The sequence below is a fragment of the Macrobrachium nipponense genome, chromosome 26 (genome assembly GCF_015104395.2).
Source record: "Macrobrachium nipponense isolate FS-2020 chromosome 26, ASM1510439v2, whole genome shotgun sequence".
Taxonomy (NCBI): Eukaryota; Metazoa; Arthropoda; class Malacostraca; order Decapoda; family Palaemonidae; genus Macrobrachium; species Macrobrachium nipponense.
Genome location: NC_087215.1, coordinates 70,292,437 through 70,312,212, shown reverse-complemented (window position 1 = coordinate 70,312,212; position 19,776 = coordinate 70,292,437). Strand labels below are relative to the sequence as shown.

General features: G+C 43.6%; 1 protein-coding gene across 3 annotated transcripts in view; it reads left to right on the top strand.

The window, feature by feature from the left end:
- LOC135200383 (protocadherin-like wing polarity protein stan) overlaps positions 1-19,776 on the top strand; it is a 379,772-nt gene that overhangs the window by 342,179 nt on the left and 17,817 nt on the right. For all 3 annotated transcript variants that reach the window (XM_064228999.1, XM_064228998.1, XM_064229000.1), the window contains exons 3-17: positions 3,711-3,910; positions 12,415-12,564; positions 13,212-13,376; positions 13,692-13,827; positions 14,707-14,947; positions 15,557-15,761; positions 15,980-16,089; positions 16,679-16,843; positions 17,015-17,169; positions 17,295-17,464; positions 17,614-17,874; positions 18,169-18,457; positions 18,656-18,795; positions 19,039-19,222; positions 19,364-19,560. In XM_064228999.1, coding sequence (XP_064085069.1) covers positions 3,711-3,910; positions 12,415-12,564; positions 13,212-13,376; positions 13,692-13,827; positions 14,707-14,947; positions 15,557-15,761; positions 15,980-16,089; positions 16,679-16,843; positions 17,015-17,169; positions 17,295-17,464; positions 17,614-17,874; positions 18,169-18,457; positions 18,656-18,795; positions 19,039-19,222; positions 19,364-19,560 — 2,768 coding nt within the window. The remainder of the gene's footprint in view (positions 1-3,710; positions 3,911-12,414; positions 12,565-13,211; positions 13,377-13,691; positions 13,828-14,706; positions 14,948-15,556; positions 15,762-15,979; positions 16,090-16,678; positions 16,844-17,014; positions 17,170-17,294; positions 17,465-17,613; positions 17,875-18,168; positions 18,458-18,655; positions 18,796-19,038; positions 19,223-19,363; positions 19,561-19,776) is intronic.

The window sequence follows — 19,776 nt, the reverse complement described above, 5'->3', positions numbered from 1 at the left end:
CATGGCCAGGCCAGTGGGCATTTGCCCCAGATGGTCTCCTCCAGTCGTGTACATCAACCCCGCGATGCCCCGTGGTCACACAAATTTGATGGGGGCGATAATGATGATTGGATATGATGTGTAACCGACGTAAAGCATGGCTAGATTTATACAGTTTCGGTTCTTCGGGCTAATGGAGCTCTCTCTCTCTCTCTCTCTCTCTCTCTCTCTCTCTCTCTCTCGTTCAGTGTTAATGATTTGATATGATTTTCAAGTTTAGTTCTTGCTGTCCCTTCTGCTTTATTGAGGTTCGGTTATTCTTCTTGGTTTCGTCAGTTTTCTAGTGGAATTTCAGACAAGATCTATACACATATTTGTGTTTCCATCCTTTCGTGTGGCTGTATAAATGTATGTACGTGTATCACATATGCAGGAAAGAGGGAGTGTGTATTTATTTGAAAATATTTCCTCATCTTTTAGCCGAGTACTCTCGCACATGTTGAGTTAAATATTTGCATTGTGCTTACGTGTCTGTAGCTGTCATGCTTTTGCTTATTGTGTGTGTGTGCCATTCATTATAAGGAACACTTGAAATATGGGTATAACAAAAAATGATTGGTAAATACCTCACGAAAAAAGCAATCGTCCCCAGGTTCATCTGTGCGAACCTTATTGAAGCTCGTCTTCATCATTGTGCCCTGGGGCTATAATTTTGTGTCATTATGACCTCACATCTCGGAGAGTTGGTCCATCTCGTAGAGTGATATAAATTTCATTTTTATTTGATTCTTATTTTTTATGGTGATGAGACATTTACCCTTTGTAGCGTAGCAACGATTTGCTCCCGGCTGTTTCAAGTGGTGGGTTGTCGGTCATATATTAACGACGGATGTAGTTGATGTGTCATTTTTGTGGACTGATCTGTGTATACATTATGTCATTAGATATATACTACATACATAGATGTTTGTTTACTGTACATGCATGGTGAACAGAGACTTTAGACATTGAACATTGTTATGTCACCATACCGTCATGAATTATAATGATTTATGGAATCAAAACAAGGCCATTTTCTGCGTTTCGGGTTTTGCTAAATTGCTTTTATCACGGGGAAAGGTTTTTTTTTTTTTCCTGGGGTAAATGCTTAGTCCCTCACACACTGTCAGAATCAACACACACACACAATAGCGTGTGCACTAAATGCCATCGTAACCAACGCTTCGTGCATCTGGAAGAAGACAAAAGAATAAAAGGAAATGATGAAGACAAAATACTTGGCTGAGGTCACCTTTTCACAAAGCAAATGAAAAAAAAAAAGAAGCAGAAGAAATACCGCCGATATGATAGACTATTATGCACCCCATGTCAAAGCAGTCACGATCTAAAGATATTTAAAGAGAGAGAGAGAGAGAGAGAGAGAGAGAGAGAGAGAGAGAGAGAGAGAGAAATCATTTCCCTTCCCATGAGGCTGCATCCTGTCCTGCAGCCATGATCGTTGCGGCGCCAGAGAGCGTAAATAAATCAATCCTGTCCTGCAGTAAGCGCTTAGTTGGTGAGAGAGAGAGAGAGAGAGAGAGAGAGAGAGAGAGAGAGAGAGAGAGAGGGCAAATATTCGCTAGCGTTTTGATCATGGAAATTCAAAAGTATTATGCAGGTATTTTATCGCCAGGAATCTACTCTCTCTCTCTCTCATATCACCAGGCGGAAAATTTGGGAGGCGAATACCGCGCCGTCAGCGAAAAATAACTTCGCAATATATTATGTGACAATACGCAGTCAGAAGTGTGATATCGGAGCAATATTCCTAAGCGCTGTGCACTGGGCGTTGTAATAGTCCTATTTATATGCAGTTGCCGCTGAAAGCTCCCGACGTGGATATGCGGGAGTGTTTTGCTGTCCGTTCATTTGTGTGCACGTGTACTTTAAACAAAAAAAATGTTTCGGTGTATTTTTAAACTTGCTGGATTTTTATTATCCAGCACGTGATGTTTTGGTAGTGTGATCGCTATGCACGTGTATCGTTTTGAAGGATTGTGGGTAGGAATTATTATCAGGTTAAATAACATCGCACTGGATGTCAAAATTCATATTTTGTGATGTTGCGTGGAGCTCGGCAAAACCTGAAAGTTGCTGAGAAAGGAGGAGGAGGAGGAGGAGGAGGAGGAGGAGGAGGAGGAGGAGGAGGAAAAGATACAACGGCAGATTAGATCACGACTGCCTTCCAGCAATTAAGATGATAAGTCGTGCATAGTTGACGTGTTATTACTTCCAGAATTTGACGTGGCTCCAACACTGCGGGGATATGCAGTCTTTCTTCTTTCTCCGACTGGGTGGATGGGAAAGTGAGGATTGGTTGAGAGAGAGAGAGAGAGAGAGAGAGAGAGAGAGAGAGAGAGAGAGAGAGAGAGAGAGAGTAGAGGAAAGCATTATAATATGGTTATATACGTCGAGGATTCTATGTACTGTATGTTAGATTACAAAACCCTTTTACAATTCATATAACTATGTTAATATTTGCATAATTTATTCATTGTCAATTTTAACTTACATTATTTACCTGACGTTTGTTATCCTTTAACAAGATAGTCTTAGTGTTTTTACAAATTACATAGCTTTACAAAGAAATAAGACTACAATAACGTCTACAATGTAGTTCGATGGTTCTAACCTTTCGAATTCTTTATTACATTAATTACGGTTTAAACATTTTTAGATGATTCGAATCTTTCAAACCCTTTGTTACGTGAACAACTGAAATCCTCGATCCTCTTGTAATATACTCTCCTTGGCCTCACAGTCCCTGGAGTATACAAACACAAACTCTCATAATGTGAGGTCTGGGAAAGGTAGGCGACATTAATCCTAATGCATTTGACCCTTCAGCGGCTCTATCACAGGCGCTACCTGCTGTATAACACATAATATATATAATATATATATATATATATATATATATATATATATATATATATATATAATATATATATATATATAAGCGAATACCACAGGAAAATGATAGTCAGAAATCCAAGCGCTTTCGTCTTTACTAAGGCATTGTCAAGGAGCGAATGAAATACAATTGGAGAGAGGTCTCGGGTACACAACAGATCGAGAATACAAGATGGTTAATTATCAAAAGGGTAAAAATTAAAAGAGATAATCCAGGATTGTCGGATATCACACGGTCACAAACCTAAACAGATTTGACCCTAACCGAAATTACAAAGTATCTTTACAGTCCATATGTATATATATATATATATATATACATACATACATTATATATATATATATATATATATATATATGTGTGGTTATATATGATTAATATATATATATATCATATATATATATATATATATATATATAGATATAATGTATGTATGGTGTGCTTGCGTTTCATGTATATTTGAGATGTACGTATGGTGTGATTGTTCATATATATATATATATATATATATATATATATATATATATAATGTATGTATGGTGTGCTTGCGTTTCATGTATATTTAGAGATGTACGTTTGTTCATGTATGTATGGTGTGATTGTTCAGCTTTAGCCTAATATCATCTTATGTTTGAAATGCCATTCAGCAGATAAGAAATGAACACTTAACAATGTCGTCTGTCAGTTTTGTATTGCACAATGAAAACATTTCGCACAGAAACAGACACACAGTAACTACTTACAGAAATAACACCAACTTCTCTCTCTCTTTCGACAGACGGCTTGAACGAAGTGACGGCCGAGATGAACCTGCAAGTGAGGCTGGTGACGGAGGCGATGCTCTTCAACTCCGTGACCGTCCGCATCGCCGACATGACACAGGAGGCGTTCCTGTCTCCCCTCCTGTCTTACTTCGTCGACGGCCTGGCCGCCATCATCCCCTGTCCTCGCGAGAATATATTCATCTTTAACATTCAGGTTGGTTGTTGCTTCCCCTTCCTTCGGCTGGAGCATTTTAGTAAGAGGTTTTCATTGTAATTATATAATATATATATATATATATATATATATAATATATATATATATATATATATATATGTAATCATATATGTATGTGTATATATATATATTTTAATAAGTGCATCCATTGCGTCAGCGACCATGGTTTTTGTGACGCCTGTTCGTAGTTTTGCACCAATCAGTGATTTAATCCAGGAAAGAAGTGCCTAGAGTTTCATTGTATTTTCATATAAATATGAATGGTTAAGTCCCCAGGTTGAACGAATCGATATCCACCATGACGTCAGTGCAATCCATAGTTGTTGATGCATTGCTTTAGGTTGATCTTGAAAATTTGATTTTTTCCATCAATAAACTCTGCTGAAAATATTCCCAAATGAAGCAGGAGCAAAGAGACTGAAGATCTTACTAGATATTAGTTGAACGCGAGGTATAAAAAGTGGGAATATAAAAACTAAGAAAAGAGAGGCATGGGATGGGACCTGCGTCTTAAGAGCTGTAGAGTAGCATCTTTCAGTCTGTTAACTGTAGACCCATATCTTGAATAAGTACCACTTACGAAGATCATGTCAGAAAGCGGCAATATGAACGTACAATAGAAACGTTTGTCGCTGAGATGATCTTACTATCATAAAATATTTTTATCATTACACCAACCTTCTTAACAAATTGTAAAATTCTTCAATCAAATTTGCCCCGGTGTCTGGGCTGTTAAATGTTTAGCCTTACCCATCGATTTATCACTGAACATAACGTGTTAAAATCGCGCTTCTTTGTATCTACATTTATAATGGTAAAAACACTTTTCGTTGCGCTTGATCTTTTTCATACGCAAGAAAATTGTTCTCTGAATGTATCCTTTGATACATCCCGCTTTAAAACTGAAAGTTGTTTAGTATTATTATTATTATTATTTCCATGCTCTATTATTATTTCCATGCTGTTACGTAACTAACACAAATTAAGATTTTAAAAGCATAGTAAGCGTTTTTCGGAGACCGAGCGAGGGTTATTCGATGACCGAAGTAAACGTTCGGTGAACCCTAAGGGCAAACGTTCCCTTCCCCGCCGAGAAGGACTCGAGGCAAATCTCATTAGATATGGAAAGTGAATGCATTCAGCCTCCTCGAGGCCGGGGCCTACTACCTCTCTGCTGCGTAGATTTCCTCCCTCCCCTCTCTCTCTTTAGCATTTTTACGGATCCCAGAATTGTAGAGGATATTCAAAGTAGTCCCTGTCGTCAGATGGAAATAATAATTTGTTCCGATGCGAGATACTTACCTCGAAACCATTTCATAGGAGATTCCCGGATGTCGATCCGGGTCCGGACCAGAAAATTCTGGTTATATGCCGCACCCAGGTCAGGCCTATGCCCCAGGGGTCGAAGACCAAGCCATCCTAATGACTATAGTCAGTCCTTCTCTGGTCGCAGGAGCGTGAATACGCCCCTGCTCGTCTGTACCGGTGTCCGGCCCTTATCCTTTGTACCGTGTGTGTGCTTTGTGTGCGTGTATCGTGTTTTTGTGCGATGTCGGCCTCGGAGACCTCAACGATCGTTACCCGGTCCTGAAGGAGGGCGGGCTTGTGGAGCTTTTCTCTCGCCCCCCTCTGATTGATCCTCATTCTTTGTGTAATTCGTGTAGGGGGGGCGCTTGCTCTAAAGACAAAACACGTGCTTGGAGTGCATTCTTGGCCATCGTATCAGTGGGATTTGGCTTCCACTAAGGAGAAAAAGAAGTCTAAATCTTCTTCGGCGAAGATTTCGCGGGGATCGAGGAGTGAGAGCAGCAGCAGAGACTGGCGGCGCCCCTTCTCCTTCGGTATCGTCGAGAGGAAGTCTCCCGCCCTTGCTACAGGTTCTTTCTCCTGCCCCCTCCCAGCGAGGGGGCCTAGGTGAGTCCGTTGCCGGGTCTCCCCCCAGGGGGGTACGATGATGTCGTTTCCCCCAACAGGTGGTACGGGAGGCTTCCGCGGTGCTGAGGGACTGCTGGTCGCGGTTGCAGCTCCAGGGCTCCCCGTCCTGGTCCTCTCTCTTGGCATCGGTGCAGGGGGGGGACCCGTCCCTCCCCTCTGCGGAGCTTCCCGCTTCGGCTCTCCCCGCTTCGTCTACGGCTCTCCCCGCTTCGTCTACGGCTCTCCCCGCTTCGTCTACGGCTCTCCCCGCTACAGCTCGCCTCGCTGCGGCCCCTCCCGCTCTCGAGCGGAGCTCGCCGCTCGCGGCCGGACCCGGACCGGTTTACCCGGTCACGGATCCACCCAACCACCCGGCTCCAACCCTTTTCCCTTCTGCCGTTGGGGATGTCTTTCCCCTCGTACTCCGGGGAGATCCCCAGTGAAGGACGATGCATTCCCGTCCTGGGGCTTCCCGTCATAGGGGACAGGAGGAGCCGGAATGGCCTTGAGGGCGGCCTTCAGGGGCGGTCCCGATGTGATAGAGGTGTCCCCGACGCGGCCGAAACGCTCCTCGCGTTCCCCCCGCGATGGGAGTCGCCGGAGGAGAAGCAAGAGACGTCGGGATCGTCAGGGGAGAGGAGTTCTTCAAGTTACTACTCAAGGGAGAGATCCTCCCGTAGGAGGAGACGCTCCTCCAAGAAGAGGCGCCATCATGGGAGACGCAGGAGACGTAGTTACTCCTCGTCCTCGAGCGGCTCTTCCCGCTCTCATCATCGTAGCCGGGATCGTAGAGGGAGTGACAGGCGTCGGGACATCTCCCCCCAGGGGCGGAGGCGTTCTCCTTCCCCGAGGGTGGCCCCCACCCCAATGGCCCCCAGGAAGGTCTCTCATGGGGGTTCCCAGCCGTCTCCCTCCCTACTCGTCCTCGGTCACCCGGTGGATCCTGCCTCGGTCTCGTCAGCCATAGGGTTGGCCTCCATGACCGAGCGGGCTCCTTCTTCCGTGTTCCCACACGATTGTCGCCTTCGCGGATGGAGCCTAGAGCCGATACCTCCTTAGGGGGTGCAGAGCCCCTCCACCGCTCAGGTATGAGTACCTCCTCGGGATGGGCCAGGCGTTCGGGGCATCCCCCCTCGCAGGAGACCGGTGTGCAACTGGGTTTATGGAGCCCCCTCTCCGGGGAGCTTCTCCAGCTTCCCTCCAGCTAGGGTCTGGGGCCTCTCCTCCGTCGCGGGACGCCGAGGAAGAGGACCCTTATCCAGGAGGTACTCAGAATGCCCTGGAGGAATTGGGTCCAGTGGATGAAGGTTCTGCTTTCAGGAGAGTCCTCTCTCTGATTAGGTCCATGAACCGGCTAGAGGAGCCAGCCCCGACGGTAGAGGACAACAGATCCATGGCGGTGGACTTTCTGTTCAGGGATCCAGAGGAACCCAAGCCCTCTCTCAGCCTCCCTAGGTCCACCAATACGGGAGAAGGCCCTGACGGTGGTGGAAAAACTCATTGCAGGCTCCAGTAAACTCCTTGCGTTGGCACTCCTCGGCTAGACTACTCCCAGCGTCTAAGCCGAGTCAGAGGAGGCTATATGGCACCGGGAGGTGCCCCTCTCCTCCCCAAATCCGTGGAAGGTAACTTGGCAGCCCTAGCGCCCGGACTCTCGGAGAGAGGCTCACGTCGGGACTAGTCTCCTTCTCTCACCAGGAGGCTATGGCTATGGAAGTCACAGCGTGGACCTCGATTCATGTGGCTTCTTGGTTAGATCTGTGGTCCGGGGTGGGTAGCCAGGTTCCCCACCCTCCACGACTTGAGGGACGAGGCCTCTCTTGCCCTCTTGCCCAAAGTTCAAAGAACTAAATTGTCGGGGGGTAAGTCCTTGGGCTTCCTCACGACCCAACTGGTCTCGTCCTGGGCGAACTGGATCTTGAGGAGGAGGGACTCTGTGCTGGCCAAACTCCCTAGGAGCATTCCTGAGAGGGAACTAAGGACCCTTCGAAACGCCCCCCCAGTGGAAGGAGCTGCTCTCTTTCCGGAGAAGCTAGTGGAGGGGGAGTCTGTGGAACGGGGGAGGAAGGCCAGCCAAGGCCCAATCGTTTATAGGGCCCTCCCCTACGTCAGTCGGTGCCGAAAAGACCTAGTGAGCGGCCGAAACCTCAGAATAGGACCCTCTCGGCTCCCCCCACGGAATCACCCCCTGCGGAACTGGAGAGACCAGGGAACTCAGCCCTCCCCAGGACCCTCCCTCCTTCCCAGGCACCCTTCAGGCCCAGACACCCACACTTCCAGGAGGGGTCGTAACAACCGCTTCCCTAGGAGGAAGTAGGAGTCGAGGCCCTCTACCGTGTCTTTCGCCACCGGTGGGGGGGTTGCCTTCTCGAGCTGTTGGCAGAACTGGGAGGATCTCGGAGCCGAGCCCTGGACAGTCCAGGTCCTCAGGGACGGTTACGAATCCCCTTCCTAGACCAGAAGCCTCCCTTGACAGGGGGAGCCGGCCAATCTGGCCTCTCAGCCCCGGAAGCCCGGAACCCTTGGTTGCACAGGGAGGCCCTAAGGCTAGAAGTTTCGGGCACTGCTGGAGAAGGGTAGCCCTCCAGCAGGTGGTGGATCGCTCCCCCGGGTTCTTCAGTCGACTTTTCCTGGTGGAGAAGTCGTCAGGGGGGTGGCGACCGGTCATAGACCTTTCGGTCCTCAACTCATTCATCCTAAAGACGCCCCTGCAAGATGGAAACACCACGCTCGGTGCTGCTTCCGTGAGGCAAGGGGATTTTGCATGATGTCCCGCGGATCTCAAAGACGCCTTACTTCCAGATCCCGGTACACCCGTCCTCCAGGAAATACCTTCGCATAAGTTGGGAAGGACCGGACCTTCCAGTTCAAGTCACTCTGCTTCGGACTGGCAACGGCCCCGCAAGTGTTCACGAGGGTGTTCTCCCTGGTGTCGTCTTGGGCCCACAAGAGGGGTATACGCCTTCTCAGGTACCTAGACGACTGGCTACTCCTTTCCTCCTCAAAGGAGCGCTTGATAGAACAGAGAGACGCCCTCCTGGCATTCTGCAAAACCCTGGGAATCATGGTGAACTGGGAGAAGTCCCTTCTAGCTCCCTCCACCAGGATGGTGTACCTGGGGATGGAATTGGATACGGAAGTGGGGCGAGGCTTTCCCCTCGGGGGGGGACAGGCTGGCAAACCTCCGAAAAATTGCCTGCAACTTCCTAAGCCACCCCCCGAGGACCGGCAAAGGAGTGGCAAAGGCTTTTAGGCCACCTGGTCTGGAAAAACTAGTCCACCAGGGAAGGGCTGAGATTAAGGCCACTACAATGGGACCTGAAAGTAGGGTGGTCCCAGAAGGAGGAAACACCTCAAAAGCCGGTTTCCATCTCACTGGCAGCAAGGAAGGCCCTCGGTTGGTGGCTGAATCCTGCAAACTCTCGTCGGGGTGTGCCCTCGGGTCAGTGCCCGGAGATGCTCCTGTTTACGGACGCGTCGAAGGTAGGCTGGGGGGCCCACCTGAATTCCCTCTCAGTGCGGGGGGATATGGTCGCAAGAGCAGAGCACCTTCCACATAAACAAACTGGAGCTCTTGGCAGTAAAGCATGCCCTGGAAGCATTCAAGGAAGCAGTGGAGGCACTCGGTTGTGTCTGATGTGCGACAATGCCACAGTGGTCGCCCACGTCAAGAAGCAAGGAGGCCTGAGATCAAGGGATCTCTGCGGATTGACGGAGGAGATCTTGAGCCAAACCGAAGCCCTCCCTTGGGGACCTCCTTGACGGCAAGATTCATTTCCCGGTTCAAGAAAAACGTAGTCGCCGACGGCCTCAGCAGATGGGGTCAGGTGGTGGGTCTATTCCGAATGGTTCCCTACACCCCGAAGTAGCGAGGGAACTAATAGGGAAGTGGGGCTCCCCATCCCTGGACCTGTTTGCTACGAGGCTATAAACAACCAAACTGCCGGGGTGGTTGTACTGCTCCCGGTGCCGGACCCCGCCCAGCCGCGTTTTGGGAGGATGCGTTCCAGCACCGTGGGACGGCCTGGGACATGTACGCTTTCCCTCCCTTTGCAGTCCTCAGGCAGGTCCTCAACCATCTAAGAAAGGCGAAAGGGGCGGCCCTGACGTTGGTGGCGCCTTGGTGGCCGGACAGGGAGTGGTTCCCGGACCTTCTAGAGTTGGCCTCTCATCCTCCTTGGGAGTGCCCCCCAGGCCAGACCTGTTAAGACAGCCCCACTTCGAGAGGTTCCACAGGAACATTCCAGCCCTCTCCCTTCACGGCTGGAGACTATCGAGCGGCTGTTAAATAGGAGAGGGTTTTCTGGGAGGAGGGTGGCTTCTCACATGTCCAGGTTACTTGAGGGAATCCTCCGCTAACATCTACCAGGCAAAGTGGAAGGTTTTTGGGGTCCTGGTGTAGAAAGCGTAACCTGGAACCTCTTCGAGCGAAGATCCCAGACATCGCAGAATTCTTGACCTACCTGAGGTTGGACAAGGGCCTGTCAATTCAGCAGTCAAAGGAGCCAGGTCCGCATTGAGCCAGGTCTTCTCCCTGAAAGGGCTGGATCTGGGGAACTCGAAGCCTCTGGTCCTTGCGGTCATAAGGAGCTTTGAGCAGAAGTGCCCTCCCAGCGCTGGCTTGGTTCCGCGTGGGATGTTGCAATAGTTTTAGATTCCCTGAGGAAGCCCCCGTTCGAGCCGCTCAAGGACATCCTGGATAGGGAGCTGACCCTCAAGACAGTGTTTCTGCTAGCCCTGCCTGGGGCCACGAAGAGGGTGGGGGAGCTCCACGGCCTCTCGTATGTAGTGACCCACACGAGGGGATGGAAGGAACTCTCATTCAGGTTTGTCCCCTCCTTCGTGGCTAAGAATCAGAACCCCTCGAGCTCGGATCAGGGTTCGTGGAGTTTTCCATCCCTGCCCTCCCGAAATCGACCAGCCTAAGGATCTCCTCCTTTGTCCGGTGAGGCAGTTCGGAAGTACATGGAAAGAACAGCCCGGTTCAGGCCGGAGGTAAAGAATCTCTTCGTCACCACGGAAGGGTGAAGAAGGCAGCCTCGAAAAACACCATCTCCTTTTGGCTGAGAGAAACCATCCGGAGAGCCTACGAGAAGGGGGGCCTTTCCCTCCAGAGGGAGCCAAGCCCCATGACATCAGGGGAATTGGGGTTGTCCCCTTCATTCTCAAAGAACATGGCAGTGGGACCAGGTCCTGAGGGCAGGAGTCTGGAATAGGCAGTCGACATTCACAGCCCACTATCTAAAAGACTGCACGAGAAGGTCGCTCGACGCCTTTGAGATTGGCCCCGTGGTGGCAGGCCAGCAACAGGTCTAGGTCCCCTCTCCAATCTTCTTGGAGGTGGACGGCCGGTGTGTATTGAGTGTATGTGATGTGTGTGTTTTTCCTCAAATCCCCCTAATCCTTATCCTTGTTATCCTGGGCTTTGGTTGGAGCGAGGAATCCAAGGCATACTCAGGTAAGATACGCAGGAGTGCGTATGGTTCTCAGTACAAACCACAGTTTTACATGTCAAGGTTTGGTTATACCCGCACCAGGCTTGCCTTGCACCCCTCCTAACCAACCACCCATGATAACGGGCCTGGGTTGAGTTCTAAGGGAGCAGTCGCCCCTCCTCTGACCTATCACCTTTGGGGGGGAGGGGGGGCGTCCCTCCCCTAACCTTCGCCCTCCCTCCTAAGGGGTAAGTCTCCTATGAAATGGTTCGAGGTAAGTATCTCGCATCGGAACAAATCACAAATTCTTGGTAATTTGTATTTTTTCTAGCGATACTTACCTCGAACCATGGAATTAGAATCCCGCCCTTCCAGCCCCGTGGAAGCTTAGGGGAGACACCTCGGAGTGGAGTAAGAAGGACTGACTATAGGTTCATTAGGATGGCTTGGTCTTCGACCCCTGGGCATAGGCCTGACCTGGGTGCGGCATATAACCAGAAATTTTCTGGTCGGACCCGGATCGACATCCGGGAATCTCCTATGAATGGTTCGAGGTAAGTATCGCTAGGAAAAAATACAAATTACCAAGAATTTGTGATGTTTTAATTTCTGGAAAGGGAAGTTTTCGAAAGTAGAAAATTTTTTTTTTCTTTCTTATGTCGACTTACTTTGTCAAGGGTAATGGCCAAATTATGTATTTTTCTCGTAGAAAAGATGAATATTTCTGCAAGTTATTGAATTAAGCATCTTGTTATTTCATTTTCTCGTTAATGCTATATATCTTTAGCCTTATAACATAGAAATTTGTTTCGTAACAATTCTAGGCATATGCAAATACACATTGTATTATAATGCCTTATATGTAAATCACAAGGGTGTGTGCGCGCGCGTGTATATATTCTCGATTATTAAGTCAAAGTCACCATTACAAATCCAATTTATTATTTTGGGATTAATATACGAATATTGGTCAGGTCACAGATTTATACTATCCTGTGTTATTCTTTTTGGGTGAGAGTTATTCCTGCGGTAAAGTGAATTGGATGTTAATGTGAATTTGACTTGGCCTAATATTTGATGTCATCAACAGTCACGCGCGAATTGTGGAGTATATCTGTCACTTTCAACTTGCAGGACGACACCGACGTGCAAGCGAGGATCCTGAACGTCAGCTTTTCAGCCAAGAGGCCCGACGTCCACGGCGAGGAGTTCTATCAGCCGCAGTACCTCAGGGAGAGAGTCTACCTCCACCGCTCCAACCTCGCCAAGTTAGCCACCGTCCAGGTAAGGTTTCAAAGAGGCTGCTGTTTCTCTTTTCTCTTGCTTGCTTCGAACCTTCTGCCTTTCGCGAGAGAGAGAGAGAGAGAGAGAGAGAGAGAGAGAGAGAGAGAGAGAGAGAGAGAGAGAGAGAATGTGTTTGTGTGTTCTTTTTTTGCCTATTCGTTCGTCAACATTTTCTATATTTGTTTCCTTTTTCCTGGTTTCATTAACATACACTTGTCTAAAAAGTGTCTAGTGGTAGTTTTATTTTCTGTATTATATTAGTCTGTGTTGAATTGCTTATTTTGATAGGAGCATGCAACAGTAAATTATGAATGGAATGATAATCTTTTCAACAAGTAATTTTATTATAAGATCACTTTCATATTTTAGTGTTCATTCTTGCTGTAAATATCATGACTGCCATATGTAGCATTTCATTGTGACTACTAGTTTTTAGAAGCACAATGGGAATGAATTTCTTTTATTTCAATATAATCATTATTTGGCATAATAAGGTAAACTTTCATATCATTATGCAGTTAATACTGAACCCAATACTACTACTGACTAAGGTGTAGTATACTGAACTCATACTACTGTACTTAAGATTAGTACTGAACTCTAGTACTATTATACTAAAATACTCATACATTTTTCTTCCTTCATAGGTTCTGCCCTTCGACGACACCCTGTGTGTACGTGAGCCTTGCCTAAACTTCGAGGAATGCCTGAACGTGCTAAAATTCGGCAATGCCTCAGGTTTCATTTCCTCAGACACCATCCTATTCCGTCCTATCTATCCCGTCAACACTTTCGCTTGCAGGTGCCCCAAGGTAAGGAGACAGTGATTTGAAAGTAGTCGTATTGTAATGAATGAAGAGAAAGAACAAAAAGTTTTTGAAATTAAGCTTGCACTCTTGTAATGAGAGAGACTGAACGATCAAGTGAGCACTTTCTTGATAGACAGTTAGACTGAGAACTGAAATTTGTCCTATAACCTTGTCAGATGAGAAAATACAATAAGAGATTAAATCTCTATGTGTATTTATTGAGAGAAAGTTGATAGGTCTGTAACTATCACTTAACAAGACTAGTGAACATTTTCTGACTACAACAGAAAACATTTACCAATGATTTATATATTGCAGGGGTTTACTGGAATGAGAGAACACTATGAATGTGACACAGAAGTCAACCTCTGCTACAGCAGTCCCTGTGGAAGTCATGGCACCTGCATGAGAAGAGAGGGTGGCTATACCTGTGTCTGTTTACCTGGATACACAGGTTAGTTTTGTAAGGTTTATTACAATAGTTATGAATACTTTTTTTTAAATTTAGTGTTTCACCATCATTCATTTAGTGGTTTCCTTACGATGTGAAATGTATTCATTAAGGACATTCAAATATATTGATAATATATATGGCCTCTTTATTCATATGAAAAGTGTACACAAATTTTGTAAGTTTTTAAATAACATTATTAGAGTTCCTGTATCATCTGCATTATCAAGTTGTGTCACACAAGAATAGAATTTAGTGAAAGGAAAACCACAGCAGTGGTTTGTTCTGACATACTTGTGGTTGAGGCTTTGAGAACTCTTGACTGCTTGTTTGAGTTTGGGAATAAACCAAAGATTGATGTATTGAATCAGTTTAACTGTGTTGGAAGACTTCCTTTACTTAAAGTAATTACGTAACTTTAAAGAATACTGCAGGACTCGGAACACATTCAATTGTATCTTTTGTAAATGTGTGGGTGTTCTTGTATATAGTTTAAAATGTGGTATGATGAAGAGTTATATAAAATTATGTAGTAACATGAAAGACAGCAATTTTATATGGGAAACATCTCCAGAAACTGAAGAAATATCACACTGGTTCATGGGTGAAAGTATAAAGGAATGTTTGGTCAAATAATTATAAAGAAAATGTAAATAACAAAAAATGAATATGTATGTTGAAAGTGCAGTCAGCTGGTAACAAATCCTCCCAGACCACATGAGAAAAATAAAACATACAGAATGAGGACAGGAATCAAGTCATTTGATAAACATCCTTATTATATGAAAGTTACATACACGTATGAGAGATTTCAGAATGTAATCCTCTTGCCTTGAGGGCGCTACCCGTGTCTATTTTAAATTCTCCTTTGTTTCATTTCAGGCAAGAACTGTGAAGTAAACATGTTGAGTGGCTCATGTACGGAGGGGATTTGCAAGCATGGTAGCAAGTGCACAAGCATATCTACCACTGATGGAGGTGAAAGTGGCTTCACATGTACTAACTGTACACGAGCACTCTATTACACATCTACATGCGAACTAAGATCCAGGAGATTTTCTCAGGGTAATTTCCTTACCTTTCCAGCCCTCAAGCAGAGACACAGACTCCACTTGAAGATCAGGTATGTGCAAGGTTCTTTAAAAAAAACTTACAGTACAGAAGTGTATCATATTTTTTTAGTGTGGGAATTATCTACTGATTCATTTGTAAGTCTTTGCCTCATCTCTTAATGGAATTTATAAGTGACTACTTATAGTTACTGCATTAGCTAATTTACATCAAAAATTTAAATTTGCATTGGTCAAAGAGTTCAGACCACAAGGTCTAAGTTTTTACCATTTATAGACTTGGTCTATCAAGGGGTTGATTGATTTTTGAGGAAAAGTAATGAAGAAATTGTAAATTTGGGAATTTTAAGAATTTAGTGCTATGGGTCCTGACTTTAGTAAAGACACAAAGGCAAGAATGTTATGGAAAAACAAAGATTTTAGGAAAGAATTTTAGGTATATGTTCGTTTAGAATTAATGTTTTCATTTATTTGAAAAATAATACCCATTATGTTGTACCGAGCAAGTATAATGATATTTTATTGATTTTACTAGATCATTACAGTATGTATATAAATTCTGTACTTTTCACAAACTAAACCCTTTCAGTTATTTAGAAGGATAAATTAAGGGGAATTTTATACACTAATTTATACTTTATGTATTACGTAATCCTTTACAGTTTTTCAACAAGAGATCTAAATGGTTTATTGCTGTACAATGGACGGTACAATGAGAAACATGACTTTTTGGCCCTGGAAGTGATTGATGGGTCGGTGACTTTTTCATTTAGTCTGGGTACAAGTACCACTCGTGTTAGTGCTTCAATACCTGGAGGGGTGTCAGATGGCGAGTGGCACACGGTTTCTGTGGATTATTACAACAGGGTAAGTGACATTACTGATCACTCAAACTATTCTTTCTTTCATCAAATATACCCAAAAAAATTTTTGGCTCTGCAGTATACAGTATATTTATTTTTTATCATGTTATGCATTGAAAATATATAATTCTAGGAATAATGAAATATACTTCTAATGCTGGTTTAAGCAGATAGCACGTAAGCAGTAAACTATGACTCATAAATTCACTTTCTCTGCTACAGAGTGCAACCATTAGCTTGGATAACTGTGATGTTGCACTTGCTGTTCGCTTTGGTGATAAGATTGGAGATTATTACTGCGCAAACACTGTGGCAGCAATTCTAGATGCCAGGTAAGTGTTATCAAGTAATACTTTAAGGTAGGATAATGTTTATATTTTTAAAGGTATATGCCTTCATTCATCATTTTGTATATTTATCAGTAACTAGTGTGTCTATCAGTTTTTTTGTGTTTTTGTTTGTTAGTGTTGGATAAAAATTGGAATAACACTGTTTGTAGGCTGTTGCCTGGAAGATTTGATGCTTTTACTTAAAAATTAAAAATTTGATTTGTAAAGAATTGTCCAACATTGTTTGGGGTCTAGGTAAGAAACTTTACTTTGGTTGTAAGTGGTGTTGGTAATCAAAGATGATATACGTACTATGATGTAAAATTTTATCATCAAATAATGTTGTTAGGAGCTTTATTGGATATTTGGTTTCTAGTATTATCTATACCCAACAGGAAACAAGCCCTATTTCTATTTTACATTTAATTATTAGAGATTTTCCTTAGGATTTTCATATGCTAGCTTGTGACTCAGTCTTTGGTCTCATATGCGTAGGTATAGCTAACACAAATAAGGGAATCAAAGAGAATTTGGGAGTGTGCTTTGTTATTTTTAATTGTAAGTGGTTTAACTAATTTTTCTAACATTACAGATGTGCCATTTTAACGGAGTCCTGTCATCGTTTTCTTGATGTTACTGGTCCTCTACAAGTAGGAGGATTACCTTCTCTACCAACTACTTATCAAGTGCAGCAGCACCACTTCCATGGTTGCATATCGGATCTTTATATCGATCATAAATTTATTGATCTTAATTCGTAAGTTATCGCTTTTCACTGTTCAATATGCAACCTCAGTTTAAAAATATAACTTTACTTCTATTTGCCTTGCTGTAAGTCTAAACACTTCCCTTTGGCTGCTATTTAAAATAATTTTATGATTTTTCTACTGTTTTTTTATAAATGCCTCAAAAATTATTTCATTTTCAGACATGTAGCTGATAATGGCACATACCCCGGCTGCCCAGAGAAAAATAGTTTCTGTCGTTCCCATCCATGCAAAAATGGGGGGACATGCAGAGAAACCTTTGGCACATATATTTGTGACTGCCCAGTAGGATATGGAGAGAAAAACTGTGCACAAGGTAGGTATTCAGTGGTCCTGTTGTAGTTTCATAGCAGTTTACATTTACATACTCATTATACTACATATATCTATTTTAATTTTTGCATGCATTACTCTAAGTAACCATTTGCTCTTTATTTTCAGAAATAGAGATTGTGAAGCAGTTTACTGGAGAAGGTTTCTTGCTGTTTAGTCCTCAGTTACAAAAAATCAAGTTGCCATGGTTCAACAGCCTTTCTTTCAGAACTAGGGAACAGTTTGGTTTGCTGATGATGACAAATGTTGGTCAGAAGAACTCCAAGAGCATAATAGAAGTAAGTGAACAATAGTCTCGTACTGGAAGAAAATGGTATGTGTGAAGAACTAACAACCTTATTCATTTTCTGTCCTTTTTCCCTTAAGAGCACAGGATATATTAACTTTTTCAAGCACAATTTGACGCTTTCATTCTTCTATTTTACAGCTAGTTGATGGTTTCATTCAATATCGCTATGAAAATACAACTATTAAGATGACCGACTCTAGAGTGGATGATGGTCTGTGGCACAACATAGAGGTGAAGTGGATGGCCGGTGAAGTATGGCTTAATCTAGATTATGGAGACCATGAAATCACTGAGAAAGTAGATGAATATGTGGCTGGTCTTCTGACTGGTGAAGTATCTGTCGGAGGGGTTCAGCCATCTGATCCAGCAAAAGTGATCGGCTTCAAAGGATGTGTGAAGGTGGGTTGGAAATATTGGTGTCTTCATTTATGTAATTATTATTTACTGATGAAAGAGAGCTAGCTTGAAATGGGAGACATCAGATGATTACTTTAACATACGTTTAAAATTTTTTTTGCCAAAGAAAATGGTATTTCTTATTCACGGAATTCAGTAATTTGCAATCTTACTTTAGTGAAATATGTATATTTTCCTATTTTCAAGAATTTTAACACAGTAGCTAAGAATTTTAACTTATGCATATTTGTGAAATTTGAGCTTATTGTTATTCTTTATTCTTCACCATATCATTAGGATGCCAGGGTGGGGATCACTAAAAATGCTTGGCTCCGTCCAACACACGAGAGTGGAGTGCGGGATGGATGTACTGCCTCAGATCCTTGCACTTCACGTCCATGTCCTCTCAATTCTGTTTGCATCAATACATGGCAAGGTTATGAATGCAAGTGCAACAAAGGATACTATGGTGATAAGTGCAATGATGTTTGTAACTTAAATCCATGTAGCCATAATGCTACTTGTATTCATGATATCCACTCGCCTAAGGGGTACCGCTGTGAATGCCCAACATATGAGTTTTCAGGTATGATACCTTTCATTTGTATAGATATTATACATTGTATTTATTTTTACAGTAGTGCAATTCAGTAAATTACATTAACACGAGTTCATTGGTAATACGTATAAGATTTGGTAACAGTTTAGAAGTTCATGCATCTTTTATTTAGAAAGCCTTTACAAGTACTACGTATATTAAATGTAAATTACACTTACTTTTTAGGTGAATATTGTGAAGTGGTACTAGACCAGCCATGTCCTACAAACTGGTGGGGTTATCCTGTTTGTGGGCCCTGCGACTGCGAGATAGATAAAGGATATGATGGCGATTGTAACAAGACATCTGGAGAATGTCGCTGCAAGGTAATTCATAAAGGAATTAGTCAATAATATTATTAAAAGCTGCCATTTATCATTTTCACTCATGCATTTCTTATATACTCTCACTGAGTTAATTTCCACTTGATATTCACAATTTAAATTGGTATATGCACCAGAAAATATTACTGGTCATCACCATAAATAGTAATTTGAATTTATTCCTACTACGTAGTGTGTGCTGCAAATGTTAACGCCCTCATATTTTTCTTTGTATATAAATTACAGGAAAATCATTATCAGCCAAAAGCTACTGATACCTGCTTTGACTGTGACTGTTATTCTATGGGATCCTTTGGAGGTTCTTGTGATATTTTCACTGGACAGTGTAGGTGCCGACCTGGGGTCATTGGACGAAGATGTGATCAGTGTGCAAATCCTTTTGCTCAGGTCACCATAAAAGGTTGTGAAAGTACGTATTAAAAATGGTATAGTAGTACTGTACTACTTTATGTTATATGTATAATGATTAAGCTGTAACAGAGCCTTCATAATTATGTTTATATGCATTGTAATATAAAATTAAGGATGATAACCAAAACTTTTTTTACAGTTGTGTATGATGGTTGCCCTAAGAACTTTGCTGAGATGATATGGTGGGAGCAAACTGCATTTGATGGTACCACAGTGCAGCAGTGTCCTATTGGTGCACAGGGCCAGGCTTCACGGTCGTGTCATAAAGAAATTGGTTGGGGACCTCCAGATATGTTTAATTGTGTTTCTGATACATTTATTGAACTGAGGGATTTGGTAAGTACATACTATTTGAGCTTGTATGATATTGCCACTTAGGAATAAAAATATAGTGCAAGGATCAACTTATAAGTTGTCGGATCATTTTTTTTCCACTAGCGAGTTGCACAGCAATATTGTAATTTTTTGTGTTAGTGTGTTAGAGGATATCTTTATTCTGATCCTTCATCCTCTTTTCAGGAAACTCAATAAATTAATTCAGAATGTTTTAAT